The sequence below is a fragment of the Labrus bergylta genome, chromosome 8 (genome assembly GCF_963930695.1).
Source record: "Labrus bergylta chromosome 8, fLabBer1.1, whole genome shotgun sequence".
Taxonomy (NCBI): domain Eukaryota; kingdom Metazoa; phylum Chordata; class Actinopteri; order Labriformes; family Labridae; genus Labrus; species Labrus bergylta.
Window position 1 is genome coordinate 31,068,346 of NC_089202.1, and position 25,397 is coordinate 31,093,742.

The 25,397-nt window shown below is 43.2% G+C and overlaps 1 protein-coding gene across 1 annotated transcript in view; it reads left to right on the forward strand.

The window, feature by feature from the left end:
* The window catches only part of atp2c1 (ATPase secretory pathway Ca2+ transporting 1), a 51,464-nt gene that overhangs the window by 5,430 nt on the left and 20,637 nt on the right, over window positions 1-25,397 (forward strand). Inside the window, 2 exon segments of the mRNA XM_065957576.1 lie at window positions 19,277-19,381; window positions 19,551-19,667. Coding sequence (XP_065813648.1) covers window positions 19,277-19,381; window positions 19,551-19,667 — 222 coding nt within the window.

Here is a 25,397-nt window from a genome sequence, read left to right on the forward strand (position 1 = left end):
GTTTACATGCAGACCATATTCCTGTATTAACCCGAACAATGACAATATTCTGATGGCGTATGAGTCATGTAAACACCTGATTCCAATTGTCATAACCCGATTAAGCTCATTTTCTGATTATTATTAAAAATCTGAATAAGCCCCCTGACATCTGTCTGTATCAACCTGAACACTGGGTCATAACCCGAACCCGAACCTTAGTTAGTCAGAATATGCTTCTTCACTACTGCTACTGCTACTACTGCTACTGCTACTGCTACTGCTACTGCTACTACTACTACTGCTACTACTACTACTGCTACTACTACTGCTACTACTACTACTGCTACTACTACTACTGCTACTACTACTACTACTGCTACTACTACTACTGCTACTACTACTGCTACTGCTACTACTGCTACTACTACTGCTACTACTACTACTGCTACTACTACTACTGCTACTACTACTACTACTGCTACTACTACTACTGCTACTACTACTGCTACTGCTACTACTGCTACTACTACTGCTACTACTACTACTGCTACTACTACTGCTACTACTACTACTGCTACTACTACTACTGCTACTACTACTACTACTACTGCTACTACTACTGCTACTACTACTACTACTACTACTGCTACTACTACTGCTACTACTACTACTGCTACTACTACTACTACTACTACTGCTACTACTACTGCTACTGCTACCGCTACCGCTACCGCTGCCGCTGCCGCTGCCGCTACTACTACTACTACTACTACTACTACTACTACGACGGTTTATTCTGAATATGCTGATTAACATGTAAATCAGAATATTCCAGTAGCTCAGCACTCTGTAGAGCATGTAAACATTTTTTTCAGAATATGGACCTTAATAGGAAAATGATGTGCATGTAAATGAAGTCGTTGAAAACTATTGGACATAAAAAGGTGAAGTTAAATTCTTCAAACACTGAGTGGCACCATGTTGGTACTGAACATCAACAGATCAGTCGACTACAGTATCTGTTTATATCGTCTCTATTTGTTGTTTCTAACAGTGAACGTATCGTGCAGCTCAAAGTGCTACAGATACATAATTAATGTGAAACTTAATATCTGTTTGTTGTGTATGCTAACGACACTTTGATTCATGACTTAGCATTCTATGTGCTTCTGTTTTTATTATTTTGACATTCAGCGTGCTCAATAATTAATGCATGAATCCATTTAATAACCTCTGAAGATGAACGTCTCTCTTTATCACCGCGGAGGTCAGAGCCATTAGCAGGAGGAGTCTGTGAGTGTTGTGTAACGAGCTAACGACAGTGAGAGGACTCCGGATGATGATGATCATTATAATATGAGTGTGTGATGTGTGTGTGATGTGTGTGTGATGTGTGTGTGATGTGTGTGTGAGTCAGCGCTGAGAGAGTCTGCAGAGTTCAGTGTGAAGAAGATAATTGTAGGTTTTTATTTCTTCTGTTTATCAACGCTAACACGAGGTTTACTCCTCGTGTGTGTGTGTGTGTGTGTGTGTGTGTGTGTGTGTGTGTGTGTGTGTGTGTGTGTGTGTGTGTGTGTGTGTGTGTGTGTGTGTGTGTGTGTGTGTGTGTGTGTGTGTGTGTGTGTGTGTGTGTGTGTGTGTGTGTGTGTGTGTGTGTGTGTGTGTGTGTGTGTGTGTGTGTGTGTTCTCCACAGCAGTCTGTTAGTCTGTTTGGCAGCATCCGCTCAGTGCTGCCCTGCAATCCTTCTGGACCCTTCCATTAAACTTTATTCGATTTAAGATTTAAGTTTGTTTATCAGTTAAAGGGTTGGGATGGGGGATGGGGGATGGGGGATGGGGAAGCAGAACCCTTTCTGGTTTAAGCCACATGTTCATCAGCATACAAGTGCTGCTGTAGCTTTTTGACCTCTGCTTCAAACGTCTCAAAAGATGTTGTAAAGGTTCCTCTGTTCTTCTGACTGAACTGGGAACTGCTGACTCACTACCTGTTTCCATTATCACAATTTCCACACCACGGCAACAACGAACACTTAAGTCCATCTAGATACGAGTTATTGCATAAAAATGCACACTTTCTATATTGCACAAGACAAACATTGCCAGTTTCTTTTGTGCAGTTTAGACCGAGTCCCCTCCTCTGCTCTCTGCCTGTTTGTAAGACACACTGAGTGTGCTAACATGGACTTGAGCATCCCGGTCTTCTCCTGGTTCTGATCATATTCAGGATATAGCGTCTACATGCACTTAGAGAAACCTGATAATTCAAATCCCTGAAACATGATAAATACTTGTATCCTGCTTTCTGATTACTGCGTCTTATTTGTACAGACGTCTGAGATGTTTATTTTTCCGCACTTTAGAAATCTAAGAGAAATTATCCCACCGTTGCTAACTGCAGGTTTAGCACAGCATCCTCCTCTTTTCAACAACGGGAGAAGAGAGCTCCAGCAGTAAGACGCTCCCGTTGCAGCCGCCATGTTTGTCTTGCTGATACGTCGCTTTGGTTGAGGCTGCAGGTGAAGATAGTTGGCAGCTGTCAGAAACCGGGGTAAGGCGTAAACATGCCACAGTGTCCCCGAGTTAATCAGAGTTCTCCAGGTAGTAAAATCAAGTTTCTCACAACTAGGTTAAGGGCTTATTACGGTTTCTGAACTCTGGATAAAATGTTTACGTGCAATATGCATAAAAACTTCAAACCGGGAAAGTAACATTTGTTTGCCTGTGTCCATATGAGACTGAAATCAACCCCGTCTGTGGGAGTTTTTTTTTATTGACAATTTGTGAATGCTCCGTCCTGATTTAACTCAGTACAGTGTGAGCTCTCAGGTCGAACAGTGTGAGCACATAAATCATGAGCTCGTAAACGATTCAGTCCTTCAGTGTGAGCTGACATTCCTCTCTGACTGTTCCACAATCGTGCAGTGTACGCTGGCTTTAGACAGTAGAAGAAGAAGTGACAACGCAACACTAGAAGTGTGTTGCTCAAAGGGCTTGAGCTGACAGTCAGGCTGCACCGCCTCACGCTCCACTCCTCCATCACTTAGTTTTGTACTTTGTGATCGTTTTGAGACTCCTTTTGCAAAGTTTACATCCCAGCTTCCATCCTAACATCCTCGTTTTCAAACTGTTTGTTTGCACTAGTCGTTCAGTCAAAAGTTTGAGTTGTGCTTTACATTTGCAAATATCCTCCTGGGGATGAAGAAAATATGTTCCTGTCTTTGTCACAGATGCTACAGTAGTGCAACTAAACATTTCACCCGTTCACAAGGTTCAAATGAGCCGTACTGAGAACTAGTTGAGCTTCATCGACATAAAGCTGCGTTTCATTTAAACAGTAACTGAACACCCCTCGCTTCCTGCTCCTTTGTTCTGATACGATGCAGTCTGATTCACTTTTACAACAGCTAGGTTCACAATGAAAACTTCCTCATCCTGCTATTCAGACTACTAGTACTCCTTCTTGTACAGCGCTGCTATTTGTTGTGCCACTGCTTTTTTTAGAGAACTGCGTCTGCTCTTCTCAAACCCGTTATTACAGCGTCTGAGGAGTTTCCCCTAACGCACACGAGGCATTCCCACCCTGAGAACAGTTTCATCTGTGTGTATTGTTATTACATTTAAAGACAGTGTGATGAGACTATTGTTCATCAGAAGCTTCATTCATGAAAAAAACTCCTTTAACTCTACTCATGACAGACTTCCTCTCTCCGCAGTCATTTATTAAACCTTGAAGTCTCTGCATGACGTCATGTTTCATTTGGGGGATTTTTGTTTTGCTGCAAAGAGGAGACGCTCAGGAACGCTTTAGTGAACGTGACCGTTGTGTCATTGAGATGTTTCTTCTGTCTTTAGTCAGATTGTTTTCTTCTTACTTCAAGGCAGAGATGGTAGAAATGGTCGTTGTAGTTTGTAAACACAACATTCTAACTGGGCCCCTCCTCCTCCAGAAGCCCCGCCCCCTGCAGGACGTAGTGTGTACGTTTACTGCTTGTAGCTACACTGCTAGCTAACGCATGCTAGCACAAGCTAACCGCCGGTGTTTGTCACCTTCCTGTCCAACAGGAAGTAGATCAACTCCACGTCCACGGGTAAAAGACAACACAAGGTTCACCCTCGTTTTAGAACGATCTTTATCCACTTGGTGATTCTCCTCACTCTCATTATATTTTCTTTGAAACTCTTTGAATCTCGTCCAATCACTGAACTGTATCCACTCCTAAACTCACCTGCTGCGCTGTCATTGGCTGGAGGAAACACACCAGCTCCGCCCCCAGAAACGTCCCGAGTCAACCGTCACAAAGCAGAACAGTAAAATCCAGTGAGAGGACAGAGTCTCTGCAGACACAGTCACCACCACACATGTACGGAGGCCCAGAAGGGACAATGGAGCAGCTTCACTTTAGGAGAAGACTGTATTTTATTTTGAAGGAGAAGTCTGTATTTTATTTTGAAGGAGAAGTCTGTATTTTATTTTGAAGGAGAAAGCTGCTGACTCTGTCTTTAAAGAACTATAAATGATGTTGTGGTGTCTGTCCTGCTTTTCCTTCGGTCCAGTTTCTCTCTGAGGCCTTCATCCGATTAGAGAAGAAAGGATTACATCATCATCCAGCTCATGACCGCTTTAAATCAAGTCATGTTCATGTCCTAGCTGCGTTTTAATCAGCACCGGGTTACAGCAGAAAATGTCAGGTGTTGCACCCGCTGAGGTAATTCCAGTGTCAGCATTAAATCTTACACCGAGCTCCTAGTAGGTGTGAAGTCCTCCTTGACATACGGTTGTCATGGTGAGGGTTTAGAAAGGGGGGATAACCTGGAAGATGAGGAGGAGCAGAGGGTCTGCGTTCTCTTTGGATAGGTCCATCAGAAGTGTGTGATGACTTTGTTTTTGTACTCCTTCTTCTCATTTCTCCCGCTCACTTTCTACAAATCTCCTCTCTGTTGGCTTTGAGTATTTGTCTTGTGGTTCTTTTAATTGGATGCAAATCAAAGTTTTTTTTTAGAGTACATTATGAAAAGCTCCACCCTTTCCTGTGAGCGAGCGTGTGTCTTTCTTTTGGTGTGTAATAACGAGCTGCTGTCACATAATGTGGCCCTGCAGGTCTGCTCTGACGTCTGCTCGTTGGATCAGAGGGTGCTGTAACCCTCCAGGCTCACCCCTCACCACTCACCTGGTTCCTCCCGTCAGCCAGGAATCTCAGATGCTGAGTCAGTGTGTCGTTTGGGAGTGACTGTGTGGCGACCTGATGGTGAACTTTTATGTCACTTTTATATGACTTTAAAAACAGGTTTCTGAAACGGGAAATTATTTGTAACAATAGAAAAGTCTTTCCTGTATTTTATTAGAGTTATGGATGTCATGCTTAGATGTCAGAGAGCCATTTATCCGCTTGTTTAGGCCACAGCCCAGAAGACGAAGGCGTTTTTAAATTTCATATCACAGTAGGAGAGAGAGAGAATGTGTAATGTGAAGAATGTGTTCTGTGTGAGTCCTGCAGAACCGGTCTAACCGCCCTGGTTTACTTTAGCTTCCTGTTGTCAGGATTAACAAACTGTACGATGCTTCTGTCTGCACAAAGGTCGCCCTTAACCAAATATTTAACGTCTTCAACTGATTTTTTTTTTTTGGAAGAATGAGGAAAATACCTGACCGTCATTTTGACAGATGAGTCACTGAGGGGAGTCCACCACCACACCCTGTCATTAACCACATGCTACCTGCAGTAGCCCTCGCTGTCCAGATGTGGACCAGTGTGCATAATCAGCTGGCTTTGTTTTCATAGCATCTGACACCAGTGTGTTGGAGAGTCGGACTGGAGGCGGTGGAGCGCACCTTTGTTCACTACGGGTCACATGGGGCAAAAAGCCGCCCCTCTTGTGCTGCGGGACCGCATGCTGCATGATTTCCTCCCAGTGAAGGGGGTCATTGCAGGAAATCAGAGAGTTCTAAACAAAATTCAAAGTCAGAGGCAAAGATGCAATATTTCACTAATGTCACTCTCACTCGTTTTGATGTATTCATGCATTTACACCTCAATTGGACTCAAACTGGTCAGGGTGGGCTGATTTATATACAAATCTGGGTTTTCACTACCAAGTGTTTTTAAAATGACATTAACTGCTGAGTACTGAGTGGCTGAAGTCTAATGTCAGAATGTTGAAACCTCATCTGTGTCTTGTGTGCAGAGTTCATAAAAGTCTATTAAAGGCCATAAAACCATGGTGAGTGGGTGTGTGTAGATCCTGGTTTAAAGTTCAGGTCCTGGTCTGGTGCAGCTCTCCTCTCGCTCTCAGGCTCTTCTATATGAGATTGATGTTGAGTGTCTGAGTGCAGCTCTTGAGAAAAATGAGCGTCCCTGCAGGGATCTGGCACACGGCCCGCTCTGACTCCAAAACCCGTTAATAGAGTTTGACCAGAATATAACTGGAGCTGCTGGGAAGCGCTGATAAAGGCTGCAGGTTGATGTAATGAGGACGAGAGGAAGGCAGTTAGACTGAAGCCTCGTGTCCACTGTGATGAGGAGCCTGTTTGTTTGTTTGTTTGTTTCTGTTTTGCCTGTCGCAGAGTATAGGCAGTCAAATGAGGCTGAATTTGAAGGGACGGGCAGGAAAACAAACCCGATGTTCAGTGTTTGTTGTCAAGTCATTTGTAATGTTAGAAAAGGGAAAATCAGTTTGACCTTGGCTTGAGTGCCTCTGGTACACAGATGCCAAAGCTTTTTGAGCTGAGTGGGAGAAGTTCACAAGTTGTACAAAAACATCAGCAGCCTGAAAAAGGAGAAAAGATCTGCAGCATCTAACAGAATAAAAAGCAAAAAATGGAGTATGGTTTGAAAAAATCTAAAGTTTTACTTTATGCAACCCTCCCAACTCGTGGTTTATATTTTAATACAATTTAATATATTAATGTATAGGATGTATTTTTAGCTTTTCACTTGCAGCATGACTCTTACCCAGAACCGTGCATCCTCGTCGGTTAACACCCACCAGCACAGCTGGAGTGCCGTGACAAAACAATTCCAGAGGTAATTATTGATTTCAATCGCGACAGAAAACCCCGCAGCAGAGACGGACCGAATGCGTATCTGGTGGAAGTTAGGATGTCCGTCTGAACAGAAAAAAAAGACCTCACCTTCCTTAGAGAGTCGACCGCGGGCCCAGTGCCATGCATGAGATGTATACTTAAACGTACGATTGTGTACACAACAGCTGTGTGTACATATAACTCTCGTCATATCATTTGATGACGAACATTTAAACCATTTCAATATCCAACCTACACAGCAGCCACAATCTACACATCTGTCAGACCAACGACAAACAATTAACTAAAAATGTTTTACTAATCAGTCACTCCCTGCTAAGTGCTAAAGCTAGCTCTTTAACTCAGTAGAACGCCAAATAGAGCAACAAGAAATTCAGCCAGCTTCACAGATGGCTGGAGAAGGTCCTGAAGTCTGGACTAATTCAAAACTAGACTTTGAATCCATGGATCAATGAATCCTGAATCGTTTTTTAATCGAAAATTGATTCTGAATTGAATCGTGAGACACCCAAAGATTCCGGCCATAGTTTAGGTGTTTAATTTACATTTTTTGCAGGTGTATAATTTAAATATTTGTCTGTGTAAACATGGGGCTGACATGGATGTAACAGATGTTTCATGTCGTGCGTTTCCTAAGCTGCTCCTGATGCCCACCCTCCCTCGGGATCGATAAAGTATCTACCCATCAGTCTCTAATCCCCCCCCCCCCCCCGTCCTGAAGGGGTCGGAGCAGGAGTCCGGCCCTGCAGGTGGAGGTGTAATCTGCAGCCCGTCTTAATTAGAAACAATCCTTTCAGCCTCTCACCTCTACTCACAAAGCTCTCTCCAGTCGTCACTCTTCAGTTAGAAAAACTGAGTGAAGCTGAAGAGGACGGCGCGTTTGCTCAAAGGGACAGCGGCTGGAGAGCAGGGCAGAGATGCTGGTTTTGTTTACATTTGGTTAACAAAGGAGTGAAAGCGTATGCAGGACGTCTGCACAGAGACAACAGTCGGTTCTCAAGTTTTACCTGTATTTAAGCTAATGCTAACTGCTAACTGAGTCAATGACCGGCTTATTGTCTGTGTGGAGCTTAAAGGAGCTGAATGGAGGAGGATGACAGATCAGACAGGAGGAACAGTTTTTCTTCTTCTGCTCTTCGCCTGATCAAAGGTAACTATAATGAAATCATTTGAAAAGTGTCATTCATGTGAATTATTGGACAACTTTTTGGACAATCGTTTTATCAGTTTGAGTTTAAAAAACAAACAAAGCCAGAATTCTCCGATTCAAATTTAGAATAGAAAACACTTCATTGTCTGCTTTTCCATCTAATTACAAAAATATGTCTTTGGCCTATTTCTTAGTGCTACGCTTTGTTTCAGACCTGATCTAGTTGACAGTCTCAGAAATCTCAGCTGCACAGCTGACTCACAGACGGCTTTTCTTTTCAGACACTTTAATGTTAACTTGCTTTAACAGTCACGGAATCGACTCGTGTTCAATTTGAACTACCTCTTCACCCTGCAGGAAGCCCAACAATCTTGATGGTATTATGTCTGGACCGCCCCTCGACCTCTTTTTCATATCTGAAATTCACAGTTCCAGTGTCTGAACACGCCTCTCGCGGTCAGAGCTTTTATCCTCTGTGTCAAATATGTCTTTGACCTGCGTTTGCAAATGAATGCAATTTTAAACACATTCAATTTTGAGACGTTTTATCAAACGAAAAAAAAAAAAAACAGTAAGTGAGAAAAATCTTTGCCAATGTAAGTTGTTAGTCATCCATATTTAAATACGTACAAATAATGTTACGATCTAAACTTCTGCAACATTTTTTGGGCCAAAACCTGACGTTAGGTTCTGCCGACGTATCAGAGCAAAGTCGTAGGACACGCCCACCTGGAAGCTCACTCAAATTTCAGAGCTGGCCAATCAGAGGAGGGTGGGCAGGTGGGGAGGCGGGCCTTAAAGAGACAGAAGCTGAAGTATAGCGCTTCACTGATTTTCCTGACCCCAGTATCAGATCAATAAGGATGTTTTTGAGCTGATCAACAGGTGTACCAGACTCATTAATGGTCAAAGGGAGAATAATAGATCTCTTTGAAACAGGCTCGTCCATCCTAACTGTCTCCCCTGAACTATTTCTCTGCTGGGGTTTAAACGCCGCTGACTCAGTTTGTTTATCTATCACATTTAGCTGCTGGCTGAAAAATGGCCATCACCTTCTGACCGCCTGAATGTTTGGGCTGCGGTTGGTTCGGCCGTCCGTTAAACCGCTGACCGTTCTGTTAAGAGTTTCTCTTCTTCGGGCTGTGGCTGTAAAAACATTGGAAGTAGATGGGAAATACCTGGAATGTATTCTGCTCTGTGTCCACAGGAGAGAGGAGAACATGTTTATTCTCACAGTTTCTCAGACAGCAGGAGGAGGAGGGTCTCTGGTCGGGTTAGTGAGGGAAAGACAAACATTGATTTCTACTCTTCAACCCTCCATTAATCCCTACAGTCCAGGGATAATACTTTTGAACATCCAATTTGAAGCCCACTTATCTTTTATCATAAGTTCCTCTACTTGTGTGCTTAAATAGCGGAGGAGGTTAAAATCCTGCAGATTACGTCTTTGACTGGACGCACTAATCCGACTGTTTCTTTCATGAAATCTGAACTTTTGGTCAGGGGCTTTTTGTGCCTTTATCTGAGAGTCTGGACTGTGAGCCAGAAATCAGGGAGAGAGAGAGTGGGACACTACATGTGGGAAAGGAGCCAAGGGCTAACAAAGGCCGCCTGATACACAGACATAAGCCTCTGTACAAGGGGTGTGCGCACTAACCACTAGACCACCAGCGCCCCTAAGTCACATATTATATAAAATCCACTTCTCCATGTTCCTCTAACTCTAACATGTGTCTCTAGTCCGTCTACAAACCCCCCAATGATGAGAAAAGTCCATCCTCTCTGTCTTCTGCCTGCTCCACTTTTCAGTAAATGTGTGCTCAAATAGGCTGTTTGGAGATTTTCCCTTCATGACATCACAAAGGGCAGTAGCCCCTCCCCCAGGTGGGTGACACTCCCACAGCTAGGTGTTTGTTCTGCCCTCTGAGTCTGCCTTCTCACCGTAAACAATAGGACATGGAGCGAGAAAGCACCGAGTACACTCGAGCCTTTCCACAGAGGGGGTGTGGTCAGACACAGCTCATTTACATATTTAAAGGTACAGACACAGAAACAGCCTGTTCTGAGCAGGGCTGAAATAGAGGGGTTTATAGACATGATCAAATACAGGATCAGAGTGGATTTAGAACAAGAAACTTCACACACATGTTTTGAGGAGCTCTGACACTTATTTACACTGAAGAAGAGGAGGAGGATATGTCACCTTTAATAATAAAATAACTGTAAGCAAACTGAAGCTAACTAGGTCTTGCAGACAACATAGCTCTGAAAATAACAGGAAAGCAAATGGTTTAAAAACAAAACTTTTTGGGCATGTTTGCACCCTGACTGAGTTTAGGGAGTTATTCATCGTTCCTGCTTTAACTTGAATTTGTTAAACTTTCTTTAAGAGCGAGCAACGCCCGATAGGGAAAACAAAACCCTGCAGGCTTTTACGAGTTTGTCGAGGTCTTGGTTGGATTCGACCTGAGCTCCTCCTTACAAGCTGGTGCTGATTTGCAATTGATTTTATAATGTGGAAAAGGGCAGCAAGTGTTGAACCGTGAAGGAGTTTTCCAATAAGGCTGACATTTTCTAAAAAGCTTGCAAATGATTCTGGGGTTGTTGCATTTTGCAGAAAGTCCTGAAACTGTGAGCTCAAACAACATCGACACTGTTTGGGTACCAGAGAGACAAAAAGTAGAAGTCCCTGTAATGGCTTATTTCTTGTTTTCAGTGATCAGCTGCATGCAAACTCCTGCAGAAACATAGTCAAAGTAGCCAGCGTGTTTGTGCAGTGTAGACAGTGATGGATTCATTCCTCTCTCACGCATCTTTGTTTGTTTTTTTTAAAGCTTCTGTACTTGTTGATACTAACGATCAGGGATGGGCGACTTCGGCCACAGAGAGGGCCACATTGATTCAATTCTCTCGTAGGACACTCTTAAGGAGACAGTTAGGTTGACTTATAATTCAACCACAGGAACAGATACGTCGCTTTCATCACCATTTATGAAACCAAGGTTCATATTTTAAACTCCAGTGTTTGACCCCATGTCCACAAAGTGTTTTTTAACATTTTTTCAATGAGGATAGAGCGTTTCCTGCAGCAGAGGGCCGCCTGGAGAAAAAGCACAGCACCCAGCGTCTTTTTTTTATACAAAGTTACAGTTGCAAGAAAAACTTCCTTTGAGGCAGAAACCTGGTACAGAACCAGACTCGTGTTGAACAAACATCTGTTGATACTGAGCGATAGATGAGGAGAGAGCGTTTGTCAGCAGGCGGCTGCCCGGAGAAAAATCTGCTCTGAGCGCTCAAGTTGAAAATCTTCAAACTTTTCAGGAAGGCGCTGCTGACGTCCCTGGTCCTCTTTTCCAAATGTACAATATTCCCCGTAGTTTGGTCTCCTACAGATCCTGTCTTGTACCCACATCCTCTGATCGGGAAAGAAACAGTAAAAAGTAACGGCGGCCCGTTGTCAACAGACTGTTGTCATAGCGACAGGACGGACTGATGTGCAATGCTTTTCTTCTCAGCTCACAAACGCTTCATGCAGACGCTCCCGATCGCACCGCCGGCGCTTCTCTGCCCAGAAACAACACTAGGTGGACACGGGGCCTTAATGCTTAATTGAATTTGCTGAAGAAAAATGTTATTAACTTTTTTAATTGCAGTGAACGGAGCATTTATTGGATATTTAAGTATATATTATTTAAATTTTCAAATGGATTTAGTAATGCTAAAAGAGATTTACAGAAACGACTGCAGCCGATTATAAACCTCGCAAAGCACTAAACACCAGTCATCAAAGATTATCATAGAAATGAAAAGCATCCGCCTCTCACTATCCGGCAGTCAGCAGAGTGTTGGAGAGTTGGACTGGAGGAGGTGGAAAGCATCTTTGTTCCCTACAGGTCACACGGGGCAAACAGCCGCCCCTCGTGTGGGACCACATGATGCATGATCTCCTCCCAGTGAAGCCGGTCCTTGGAAACACGTTCTACATTAGTTGATATTTGAAAACGACCTGTGGGCGGCGTTGAGGGTTGAGGGGGGGCTTCATGTGGCCACACCCCTTCTACAGATCATTACATAACAGAGATTGTATCATCTGACACGCCTGAACGACATCTCCACGAGAAGTAAAAGTAGATCTTAATCTTCAACGATGACTTGTTTTAAAATAGCTCTTCATAGTGGCGTGAAAAATGAGCTGACAGAGTGGTGACAGTTTTCTCCTTTTCATCGTGAGTGAAGGTGAAGAGAAGCTTTGTTCTGTTTTTAAACCCTGTGGTGGTTTTTATTCTCACAGAGCTGCCGTCCTTCTTTTTTGTTTCCTGCTGTCTTTAAACGCTGCCAGGATGCTGTCAGCTTCCTCTGCCGCCTCCTTCCTCTCATGCCAGGAGGAAGCAATCATCATCCTCCTGCATGGCAATAAGCATCTTATCATGGAGGTGTTAACACAGCTCAGTTCAGACTGTTAGAAGCTTTCAGACACCACTTATGAAGATCTTTAAATTCAGATTTTTCTCATCTTTTTCCCCCCTTAAAAAAGCTCTTAAAAACTCCCACATGTTCAAGAAGAGGAGAGTGTTAACGCGCGTACCAAACCCACTTGAGGAGTTTTCATACGTGCACAAAACCTGAGCTGCATGTTTGAACTTTTCACTCTGACTTAACCCTGAATTTTCCTGCCAGCCTCCCTAGAAGTAATTTTGGAATTCAGGGTGAGCCGAGGTGTGAATAAAAACTCTGAAAGATATCAGGGGCAGATGCATGTGTGAAAGCTGCTTTTGGCTTTGTTCACATCTCAAAGTGAACTAAAGAGAGGAGAAGAACATCCTGGAGAACAGGAAACATGCAGCAGCAGGTTGATTAGAGCATGGAGATGGTAGAGGTGGCGTGCAGACAGTCTATGGTCGTGCAGTGATCACAGGTGATTAAAGGTCACCACCCCCTCCCACTGGCTCCTCCCACTGGCTCCAGGTGAATTCTCCTGATTATATCCTGCTGTGTTCTCACATCAGCTCACTCTGACTTTCTGCAGAATAAATACGAGGAGGCTGGAGGAGAAACTCAGAGTGAAGAGAGAAACATTCAGATGTTTGAGTGATCACATGACGCTCAGAGTGAAGAGAGAAACATTCAGATGTTTGAGTGATCACATGACGCTCAGAGTGAAGAGAGAAACATTCAGATGTTTGTGTGATCACATGACGCTCAGAGTGAGAATATCAGGAGTTTTCTGCAAGTGTGAAAAGGGTTTAAGTGTTTAAGCCCTCAGAGACAAGGGGGGTTAAGGGTCACCATTCCCACCGTTAACAGGCCGGTCAGGTGCTTAAGTTTGCCCCACATTTTTCACAAGGTTCTTAATCCAAATACTGAAGGTCTTCGTTCCAAACTATTGACCTTTACAAATATTTTGTTTTTGTAATTAGTAGACTTTTTACCTCCTGAAACTCATGTGATGATCATCTGAACAGACGGGAGTCTCACTCTGTTTCATTAGCTGGGACCACTTACAGCTCTATGGCACAGTGCTGCTACAGAGTGATACTCCTTTACATCGTACTCTATCTTTGGCAGAGCACATAGACCGGCTTGCAGAAAGAACACAAACCCGACAACAGCCAAGCGTTATTTTGGGCTTCCATCAGCGTACTGAAGGAATTAACATTAATTAAGGAAAGCTTATCCGATCATTTGTCGTTTTAATCTAATGGCTTCAAAGAGAGAAAATGCTTCTTCGATGATTTGTACACTTTGGAAGAGGAAGGAGAAATAGCAGTTTTTTTTCCATTATTTATTTATATTCAGTCGTTATGGAGAGCCGTGCAGTAACACCTGCCTCCCCCCCGGCTCTGCATGTTACTGCTTCAAATTAAAGTCGTAGAAATGTTCAATACTTTTACACGTTACAGTGCTCCACGTTTTAAAACGAGACACGCTCCATTATTTTAATGCTCCACAGCATCAAAAGGAGCTGAAGCTTTAAATAGACTACAGATCCTGAGTGATATTTTTTACTAAAACGCTGCTGCAAGGAAAATACAGAGAAAGAGAGCATTATCTGAATTGTAGAAACTAGTTCTGTTGCTAACATATTTGTGCAATTTAGAAAGTGTGCAGGTGGGGAGTTTGCGAGCAATTTTAAGTAATTTAAAAATGCCTACGACTTCTATGCTTGCAGCCTTTTACAGGGTTTGACTTTTATCGCAGTGCTGGTCAGTCTGGGGGCTTGACTCCCAAATAAAAATGTTCTTTTCTAATTTGACAGTTCTTGATTTAATTTAATTTTGTGGACATAATCTGCTGTCAAAAAAGTGAAATTGGTGGAAAACATTTCCGGTAAATGTCTAGAAACTCTCCCTGGGAAGTTAAGCTGGGGAATCAATAGCCCTGCAGTAAGCAGTGTGCTATGTGCATGTGATTGAGGAAATAGATAAGTGTACTTGCATGAAATCTGGTTGTTTTAGATTTTCCCCAACTATATTTAAGTTCCCTGTTAAGGAACAACATTCAGTTTTTTAAATTCCTGGTTTATTCCCATTTATTCCCATAAATTCCCTTTAATTCCCATGGAAAGTTTCCAACTTTGAAAATTCCCAGAATTTTGCAACCCTAATGTGTATTGCATATCGCAAAATGTTTAAAATCGCAATGATATCAAATCATGACTCAAGTATCGTGACAACTGCACATGTGGTGGATTTGGGGGGGGGGGGGCGTACAGGTAATAACTGTAGGTACAGCTGCCTGTTCTCTAAATACAGCAGGTGAACATAATCCAGTTGTACGAATGACAATGCAGCTCAGCCTCCGATCTTTCACCTATCGTCAGGTGAGAGGTGGAGCTTTAAACGAAGTCTCGACTCTCCTCTTGTAGGAATGGAAACCGTTTTCAGTCGTCCTGAACCAACACACCAAATACTTTAAATATTTTCCGTCCTTTCTTTCCCACGAGTGATCAGTGAGAAGTAATTCGATTGTTGTAATCCTCTGTGATTGTCAGGTAGGCTTAGCGACTGCTGGTTCAGAGGCCTGCATGTGGAGCCGTATATAATACATCAGAGAGGTGGATTATGTTGTTTAGTTTTGTTGTTTTTTTTTGTACACTATCACAAAAGGTCACTCCAAGGGTCACCTGGTGCTGAATCAGGGTACAAAAAATGGTTTCTTGGTAAAAAGCTTCCAGTTATTACAGGACTAAAAGTTTTAGTAAACCTGGAGACTATTTTAGGTTACTAAAGGTTTTTGAATAACAGTAAACAGAAAGGATCCCTAGGGGCTTGCTGGTGGTCGAGTGGTTAGTTTGCGTACCCCATAGAGGCCGGGGTCTTCAAAGTGGGCGGCCCAGATTTGAATCAGACCTGTGGCTACCTTCCCACATGTCACTCCCAAGCGGCAACCTCCAGTGTTGCTGAAGTGTAAAATCCTGCAGTTCCTGGAGTGTCCACTAGAGGCTGCTGCAGAAGTACAGAAAGTCACATACACACCCATTCTAAAAAGCCTGTTTTTACAGCAGAGATGAACATGTTTACAGCCTGGTTCAAAAAACCAAATAGGTGTGATTAGCTCATGTCTGGATGGACACACACTGTACGGGGGGTGAATGTTTTGATGACTCATCAGTTTTGATTTGATGAAGGATAAGAGTTATTCACAATAAGGCGTGTAGCTGACCTGATTGACAGGTGGGCGCGGTGTAACGGTTTGTCAGGAGGTTTAAAACCCGCCTCAGCTCCAGCTCTCAGCCTGTCGTTAGGTTGACTCAAAGTTAGACTGAGACAGCATTTCCAGCATAGAGACCGCCATCGATGGGACTCCAGCGCCCCCTGCAGGAACAGATAATTTTGTTAAAGTCAGAAACAGCTGTTCAGAGCCAGACTCCTTTAAAAAAAACATTTTAACTTGCAGGTCACAGTGGTTGCTGCTTTGTAGACTTCTTGATCTGCTGATTTGTTTGTGTCACTTTTTATGTTTTAAAAAGTTTGCTTGGATACGACTCAACACAGTTAAACCGTCCGGTAAAGGCAGCTCATTGACCAACGCCTTCCATTGTCTGTGAGCTACATTTACAGTTTTTATCAATGGAGTCTGGTGTGTTTGTAGGGAGCGATGTAACAGCTGTTTTAAAACAACATCCTCTTCCACTTTGACATACAGGTCTGTCTCAGCAGGGATGCTTTCTGTCACACACAGAGGATGATACGACCTCATACCTCCATATTACTCTCAATGTTGACGAGCCTGCTTCTTTACATAAGTCAACACGCTTCCTGAATAAACAGCCAGGCCTTCCTGACTATAAAAAGACTCTGGCGCTGCGCCTCAACTACACTGAGACATGTTTTGCTGTCATTTCTGGTCACGCCGCTTCTGTCCTTACATTCATGAGTGTCGGTGTCACAGTGGGCGGGTCTCTGGCAGTTTCTCCACACTCATAAGCACAGACACACACAGAGACACTGTGAACCAGGTGCATGTAGGAAACATATCGCTGGTGTGTTACCTGAGGACAGCACATATCCAGGAGGAGAAGAATGGAGTTGTTTTCAAAGTTTAAGTTGGGGCTGAAGAAGCCTGATGAGGAAGAAGAGCCGATCATTATGACAGAGTTGGTATGTTCACTTTGTTGAAATGACAGTAATCGGATTCATGGCAGTTATTTCTGAGACAGTATAAGATAAAAAAGTAGATATTCTTATGAGCTGTAGTTTGGGTTAAGATGTTGGAATTCATTTATAGGAAATCAAAGTGTTCATGGGACTTTTATATCATCTTAATCAATGTCTTCTTTACCTTATTATTACCTCCACCTGGTTATAAATTAGGTGTTCCTACCGCCAGACGGTGGCTGTTGAGTCTGAAAGCTTGTTGCAATTTGCCATTTAATAACAAAAGAAGAAGAAAGCATTAGTGTGAGGCGACACATGGTGGTAGTGTTGTAGTCAAGACCACACTTACCGAGACCGAGACATTTAGAGATCGAGACAGAGTCCATACCAAGACCAAGTCAAGACCAAGACCGAGTCAGGGCGAGATCGAGACCAGACCAAGACCATAAATTTCACTAAAGGATCATCATCATCATCTGTACAACGGTAAAAAAAAATGAAATTACTTGCCACTGGCAGTAAATTTATTTGAAATCCACGTCCCTATTTCCTACCATATATGATGTAGATGTGTTAAAGATTAGTCATTGTTCTCCTCTCTTATCTCTCGCTTCATTATCTCGTTTGTTTTTGATGCTCGTGGCCAATGAGCTGGTCTTACATGGCGGATGTTAGCCACAGTAGCCGGATGGGTTTATTGATGGCGATTGTTTGGTCAGCACGTCGCATGAAATCTCTGCAAATATTTGATGGATCGAAGGTTTGTGTGCAGACATGCAGTGTCACTTTGGGATGAATTTTTATCACAGGCAAAGAAAGGAAAGGCCAGTTTATTCATACAACACATTACAGCAGAGAGAGATGATTCAAAGTGCTTCACACAACACATCCAAAGCATCACGACAACGGGGAAAAGAGACGTTAAAAGAGGACGTTTGAAAGTTGTTATTGCTCAGTTATCTGACTCCAATCTGCAGGTCCACATTTTTATACATCAAATACTTAAGTACGACCAAATATGGCTTTCAAGATACCAGAATTTTATACTTTGATATGACACTAGTCAAAATGAAACGATATTGATACCTGTTTGGATATCACAGCAGCAGAAATATCAGTCTAAAGCTGGATACACAACAGGTGATTTTGGCCCTTAAACGATCAGGGGCGAGGTCCATTTCTCGATTATTTGTCCAGATAATCCTGAAGGGTGTGTGGTGTCACTCACTACGATTCTTTTACTGCTTCCAATCAAGTTGGAGCCTCCTCGATCTGGAATCATAAAACATCTAACATATTTGATGAGAGCAAGCAGACCTGGAAGCATCACCAACTGGATGTTGATTTCCATGTTGTTTATCTTATTTTTGGTTTTTTGCAAAACCACAACCCACAGCAGGACATCTAACATATTTGATATTTATGATTCCTGGTTGTTTTACCTCTGACAGAATACCCGCAGCAGCCAATGAGAGCGAGCAGACTTGGAAGCGTCACCAATCAGGTGTTGCGTCCGACAAATCACCGTCGGCTCGCGCTGCAAAGTGTCCAAAGCTGCAGATAGTTCCGTCTTCTCAGCCAGGAAATCATCCGTTTTGTTTATCTCATTTTCTGTGTTTTGCAAAAAAACAAAACCCACAGCAGGACGGCCAGCTGACCAAGTCGATCGTCCTCCATTTGTTTGTTTTTTCTTCTGAAGTCACGTTTGATCACACGAGATTCTGTGAGATCTCGTCTATGTGAAATCTAACTGCAAAAACCGATGACTCAGTCTGGCCGGATTAGAATTTAAAAAATCTGTTGAAACTTTCCTCATGTCTGTGGTCTTGCATGTTTTTAAAATCTGTTAAGATTTGAAAATCTTCTCGTGTGTGGCGCCTGAAATGAAGTGATATCTTGTCGCTGCCATCACTGAAAGTTGCAGTCAAACTCCTCCACAGTGTCTAAATTACACCAACATATTGGCAATGTTTTGGTACTGAAACGTTGCAAATATATTTATGTAATTTAGACGGTCACTGAACTTAACTTTTCCATCTCAATGAGAAGCCGAAAGGATTTGAGAAACACCAGCGTTTGGCCGACCCGTTGCACTGTTTTCATCTCTGCAGCTTTTTTCTGTATCGATGTTACAGAAGAACGTGATGTTTAGGATAACAAATGGATGAATCCAAAACGTTATCCTTTACAGTTTGTTCCTCCTGAATGATGAACTGAATGTTGAATGCTTGGAGTTGGAGATCTATAAAAAAGTGTTGTCCAGCTCCAGGCTGCTGTTGCAGAGCTGTGTTTGTGTCTGTGGTTGTACAGCTCATTGGTTCTGTGCTGGGGGTCAGCGTCGGTCAGCTCGAAGAGTTCAGCTCATTTTCTCTGAATGTCGAGACGAACTCGGACCGCATGTTCCCGTCTGACCTCCTCCACAGATGAATGTCCTCGAGCTCGGCCAAAAGAGTTTCTGTGTTTCAGGTTTAATAAAGCGTGTCTGTTTGTTTGTTTGTGTTGCAGCTTTCCGAGAGACAACCCTCCAGTGAAGATGAGACCATGGTCCCAGTACTAACCTCCAGAAAAGCCAGCGAATACCCCGTCAACGAAGCAGCGTGCATCCTGCAGGTACGCCGTAACCCTGCTGCATCATAACGCTCATCAGCTGGTGATGTCTGTGCTGGTATTTTCAGCAAAGACATCATCAGATATTTTTTTCCTTTTGTAACCGTTCATAAAGATGAATCAGTCCGATCTTTAAAGCAGCCGTCGCCCCTGTTTGTGTTTGTGCTGACAGGCCGACCTGCAGTTGGGTCTGACCCAGGAAGAGGTGTGCAGGAGGAGAGCCTATCACGGCTGGAATGAGTTCGACATCAGTGAAGATGAGCCGCTATGGAAGAAATACATCTTACAGGTAACTAATGAAGCTCTTTGAAATGCACCATCTTCTGCTGCTGAAGCTCCCTCCTTAAAAAACCAATCAAAAAATCTACCCGACATGACGCCTTGCGCTTGAAAAAGAAAACAAGTGAGATCGATTACACTCTGTAGTCGATGAGCTCCCTCGATCTTGAAAATGCGTCACCAAAATCAATTCTCATTCGAACTCTTTTCTACTTTTTCTACGTGCTTTTTGAGGTTTATTCATCTTTTATGTTTCTGCTTTACTGCAGTACCTCTGGCATCCACTAGGGGCTGTCTCTATAAGTGACAGTCTCCAAAGAACTCCATGTTAAAATGTCCATCTTTACAGCAGAAATAAACGCCTTCAGATAATAACCAGCCTTACCTTTAAGTCATCCTGAATTGCTGTGTCTGAAGTCTGTGAGGAAAGAAGTTGGCCGTTGTCGGTGACAGATGCAGCTCACTCAGAATATCTTCTCCTCTGTCGCCCCCCGGTGGTGGAACGAACTTCCTCGTTCCTCGAATTGCTCGTTCACAGACACACATCTCAGCGTGACATTTTCCCTGTCGTATTGGGCGCATGGCGAGGTTTCAGGAGGCAAGACGTGATGTAAGAATCACGCCGCCGCCAATAGGAAGAGAGGGTTAGCCTTTAAATCAAAGCTACACTTATGATGATCGCATTTTTAAAACGTCACTCCTGCCAACTCAATTGCATGGAACTTTCCTGAATATTTCCTGCTGCGTTAGCACGTCACCTCACCCTGACTGAGCAAAAAGTTGGCCTTAACTCTGAATATTTCGGGACATGTTCAGGTTTTTTTTCCTGCGTGAAAACAGCTACTCTTTAAGACTTAATTTACATCTTAAAACGCAGACAGTTTATTGGCTTCAATTCACAGAATGTAGACGGCAGTAGTAGTTTGTTCGTCTGGGTTTGAATGCTGCTGATTTTTCGAGAAGATGAGTCTCAGGAAGCCGTTCACACGCCCAGCAGCAGCTCGGGGATGAAACCAAGCGACTATTTTAATCCATTGCCTGAGAGAAAACTCTCGAGGCTCGTCATGCTCCACAGTGTCATTGTTCTGTCATGACAACACAACGTCGGCTCAAACAGAACACAATACTGTCTCTTTTATATCCCCTTTTGTTTGCTTCGTTTCTTCTCTTACATTGTTATAATAGGTAGTTATTTTTGTGACACAGCGCTGAAATGGCCCTTCCCTATGTAATTACATTACGCAGTAATATCACGGAATGAGCTGGCATTCATATTGAAAAGAAAGAGCCGAGCGTTACCTCATCCTTTAATTCAATATTTTACGGGTGTTTGAACATGAAGAGATCATAAAGCTGCTGATGTTTTTACAAGTTATTAAAAGAGTTAATAAGATAATCAAAGAACAAAACTGCAACAATAGTTCTAAACATCATAGAGAGCTGTCTCCCCCCCCTCTTCTCTAGAGTGGATGCTCACTCAGGTCACCATGTGGTGGACTCTGAAGCTTCAGTGTTTATCCAGCTCTGCATGGGTCTGTAAACCTTTCTGTGTTCTAACCTCTCTCCAGTTTTCAAAAGCATCTCCAATATTGATCCTAGTTTGAGCACGTTTCTGCTCGTGGAGCTTATTAGAAACATGCAGAGGCTTTTTAGGTCGGGTACAATCACTTCTATCTGAACCACTTCTCTTGACCGCTTCCATCGCTGCAACACCTGTTGACCTGATAACTGCTCTCATATCTGACAAACCGAGGGGCGTCCTAAACGGCCGTGTGGGGGGGGGTCTTAAAAGCGCTTCCTTCTCTGGTCCAAACAAATCCAGAGCATTCAGGAGCAGAATCTAAAGTTAGAAGGAGGACATACTGGCTGCTGCATTGTTGTCAGAGAAGCCAGCACTTCAACATAGCATGTTTCCTTAATGATCAGATAGTAAGATACCTTTATCATCTCACTCTCTACACATCTTCCATATTGTGAAGACGCTCTTCTTCCTTTAACTTTTTTTATTATCTTGGAATAGAAAAATGCTTCACATCTGAGGACTCAAATCATCCCTTGGACGTCTTTTTACTGTAAGCTATTTTTAGGTGCGTTGTTACACATCGTAAAATATGATGGGATCAAACATTAGCGAGAAGAGACATGGATCGAAAACAGTCCAGGGTGGGGGGGTGGATCTTATTTAGAGTGGTCAGCTGAGTGGGAAATACTTTAAAAGAAGATTACCCACACTGACTTTAAGGTTAAATGAAAGGTTAAGCGTAAGAATGAGACGGTTGGCAGTGATCTCAATCCGCTCTGACAGAAGTCACATGAGCTGATATTTGTTTCTTTAAGCTCGCTACATTTCTCAACGTCTTTGTCAGCGGCTACATCTTGTCTTTGTTTCTTTTGTGATGGAATAAAGGCCACACCTGATATGTATCACGCTGGTGTTATTCTTGAACATCATCATCTTATGAATAGTTATCAGTGCAGACAAACCGGACGGACCAGAGGAGAGGGAGGATGAATGACGTTGATGATTCACATGATTTAACCTCTGACTTTTCAAGATTTTTAAATGTCAGCTGTCACGCTTGGACAGAAACACTCACAGATGGTTTCTTTACTTGCGTATTAGTGAAGTGATCAACCGGAAGAAGAACCCCCAACAGTAAGAGGACACGTTATTTTTTTTAAAGGAAACTGAGCACAGGGTTGTGTGTCCTGGTCAGATCTGAGTGGTTTAAATAAAGGACACCAGCCAGAGGCAGAGCGGTCGCTGGTCTGTTTCGTCCACATGAACTCCGACAAGGACAGAAGCTGCTGCTGGTGAGCCGAGCAGCCGCAGGACGGAGGGGAGCGAGGAGAGGCTGAGCGGCAGAGGTTAAATTTAGAAAGGTGGCAGGAGAGGAAGGACAGAAGGAAAGGATGAAGGAGAGAGAAAGCTGCTTCTACACAAAAAAATGCTCCAGATTTCTGTGTGAACTCATGTTTCTCTGATCTGTCAGGTTTCCTTGTAGAAAGCGTTAACTCTTGACCTGACGGGCCTGTGAGGGGACAAAAAGGCTCTTTAAAGGAGCACTGCTGTGTTTCTGATACCCATGTGGAGACGTATGTGTAATCTGCACAGGCAGACTGAAAAGAGGGCAACACACTCCAGCTGTGCAGAGTGTGAGAGGAGACGAGGACTTGTTGACGACAGCACTAAAGCAAACCTTTTCAAACTGAAGAAACAGTCAGTGTACTGCTGCGGGAAATGTGCTGATTCATGGAGGACATGTGGGGAAACTGTAGAGTTCTGACACACTCATTAAACAGACTCTGTCACATCCTGATTACAGATAAGTACTCTGAAACCCACCGCGCTCTGAGGAGCAGGCAGCCGGGTGGTTTCTGTGCGCCTCTATCCACTGTCCTGTCTCAAATAAAGACATAAAGCCCAAAAATTAACCTTAAAAAACATGAACAGTATTAAAGGTCACATATTCTGCAAAATCCACTTCACCATGTTCCTCTATCTCTAATATTTCCCCTTAGTCCGTCTACAAAACCCCCAATGATGAGAAAAGTCCATCCTCTCTGTCTTCTGCCTGCTCCACTTTTCAGAAAATGTGTGCTCAAACAGGCCGTTTGGAGATTTTCCCTTCATGACATCACAAAGGGCAGTAGCCCCTCCCCCAGGTGGGTGACACTCCCACAGCTAGGTGTTTGTTCTGCCCTCTGAGTCTGCCTGCTCACCGTAAACAATAGGACATGGAGCGAGAAAGACCGAGTACACACAAGCCCTTCCAGAGAGGGGGCGTGGTCAGACACAGCTCATTTACATATTTAAAGGTACAGACACAGAAACAGCCTGTTCTGAGCAGGGCTGAAATAGAGGGGTTTATAGACATGATCAAATACAGGATCAGAGTGGATTTAGAACAAGAAACTTCACACACATGATTTGAGGAGCTCTGAGACTTATTTACACTGAAGAGGAGGAGGAGGATATGTGAATTTTGTACACAGGCAAATATTTTCAGATGAATAGTCCTGTCAGCATTAATGCCTTAATCACAATAACTAATCATAGGACCCACACTGCTCCGTTACTTTTTACTGCATGTTTTTTTATTTGATATTGTTTTTACACGGATCAGACACGGAGCGAGGAGGATGTGTGGGTACAAGACACGACCTGTAGGCGGCAAAGCTACAGGAAATATACATTTGGAAAAGAGTGACGTGACATCAACAGCGCCTTTCTAAAAAAATAATAATAATCAACTTCGAGCGGCCGCACCAAGAAGGCGGAGAGCTCGGAAAAATAGATGATATTCTTTTATAAAAAATAATAATAAGTCGCTAGCGCTCAGAAGAAAACACCAGCTGACACGGGGCTGACAGAGAGTCAAGACAGTTAAAATAAAAAACAGAAACTATTTTAAATGCAAAATAATGGAATTTCAAACTCGGATTCAGAATGTGAAATTTTCAGCTGTTCAGTCTGTGACATCTCAGCCGAGTGTAAAATCTTCTTCCAGATATTTCCAGCTCTCCTGTAAAGTCTCTCAGCCCGGTCAGTTCCCCTCTTTTCTCTCGTCTTCCTCGCTGTAAGTCGCTGCAGGTCGGGGTTTTTCTGTCCATAAAGTGAAGCTGGTTGGATTTGAGGATCTGTGGATTAAACAGTTTAAGTTTCCGCTGCCTTCAGTCGTGTGTGTCGTTGATGTGGAAACCGGGTCATTTGGATGCTGGAGCTGAAAATAGAGCTGGGAGCGTCGGCCCTGTGAGCTTTGACTTTTCATTATGGATGACTGACACGTGTTCAGCTCGTTCCTCCATCATGGAAAACACAGAAGCATCCGTGTAGGGACGGTGAGGGAATAACTCATGAACTAAAGACAAGTTAAGACACTTTAAATACAAATTAAACCCTTGAAGAATGTCCTGACTGTCATAAATAAATCTATAATTATTTATTCAAACAGCAGGTGTCACTTGAGGAGGGACATGTGAACAAAAACAAAAACTCAACAGCAAAATTGACAGAAACAACGCAGTGCATATTTATTGATAACACACATCAGCAACAAAGAGCTTCATACATCAGTGATGTGTCCCGGGGTATTTCAGGTCTGGAACATCAGACACCCTCTCCAGGCGACCCGTCCTCGGGCAGCAGCCTTGTGTCTGGGCAGCATTCCTCTCCTCAACCTCTGCCATCTTGAGTCCCTCTCTCTGCCGCCTCTGTGTCGTGCTTGATGACCTGCTTCTTCTGGACACCTGTGAGGCCCGAGAGCAGGTGTGCTCTGCAGAGGGACCTGCTTTTTTTTTTTTTTTTTTTTTAAACGTGTTTCTTTTTTACCTGGCCCACAAAAAAGAAAAAAGCTCTTTTGAAAATCTTTCAAATAAACCAAAAAAAAATCTAAACAAAGATCAAATAAAAACCCCAAAACAAGACCAAGATATTCAGGATTGAGACCGAGATAAAATCAAGAAATTCAGGGATCGCTAAGAGTCAAGACCAAGACAAAAGCAGGACGAGGCCGAGACGAGACCAAGACATTTAGGATTCAAGTGCAGGTCACTCATTTAGATCGTAACACCGGAAGGTTGCAGCTATAACCGGGGGATGAAAATGAAATGATAAAATGAAATGATTTGTTCTTTTAGAAAGAGGCGTTTTCCTTCTAATCTCAGTAATGATGTGGAAAAATATCTGATCAGTGGTGGTCTTGACCGGTCTTCATTTAGAGTCCGCCCGTCTGAGACC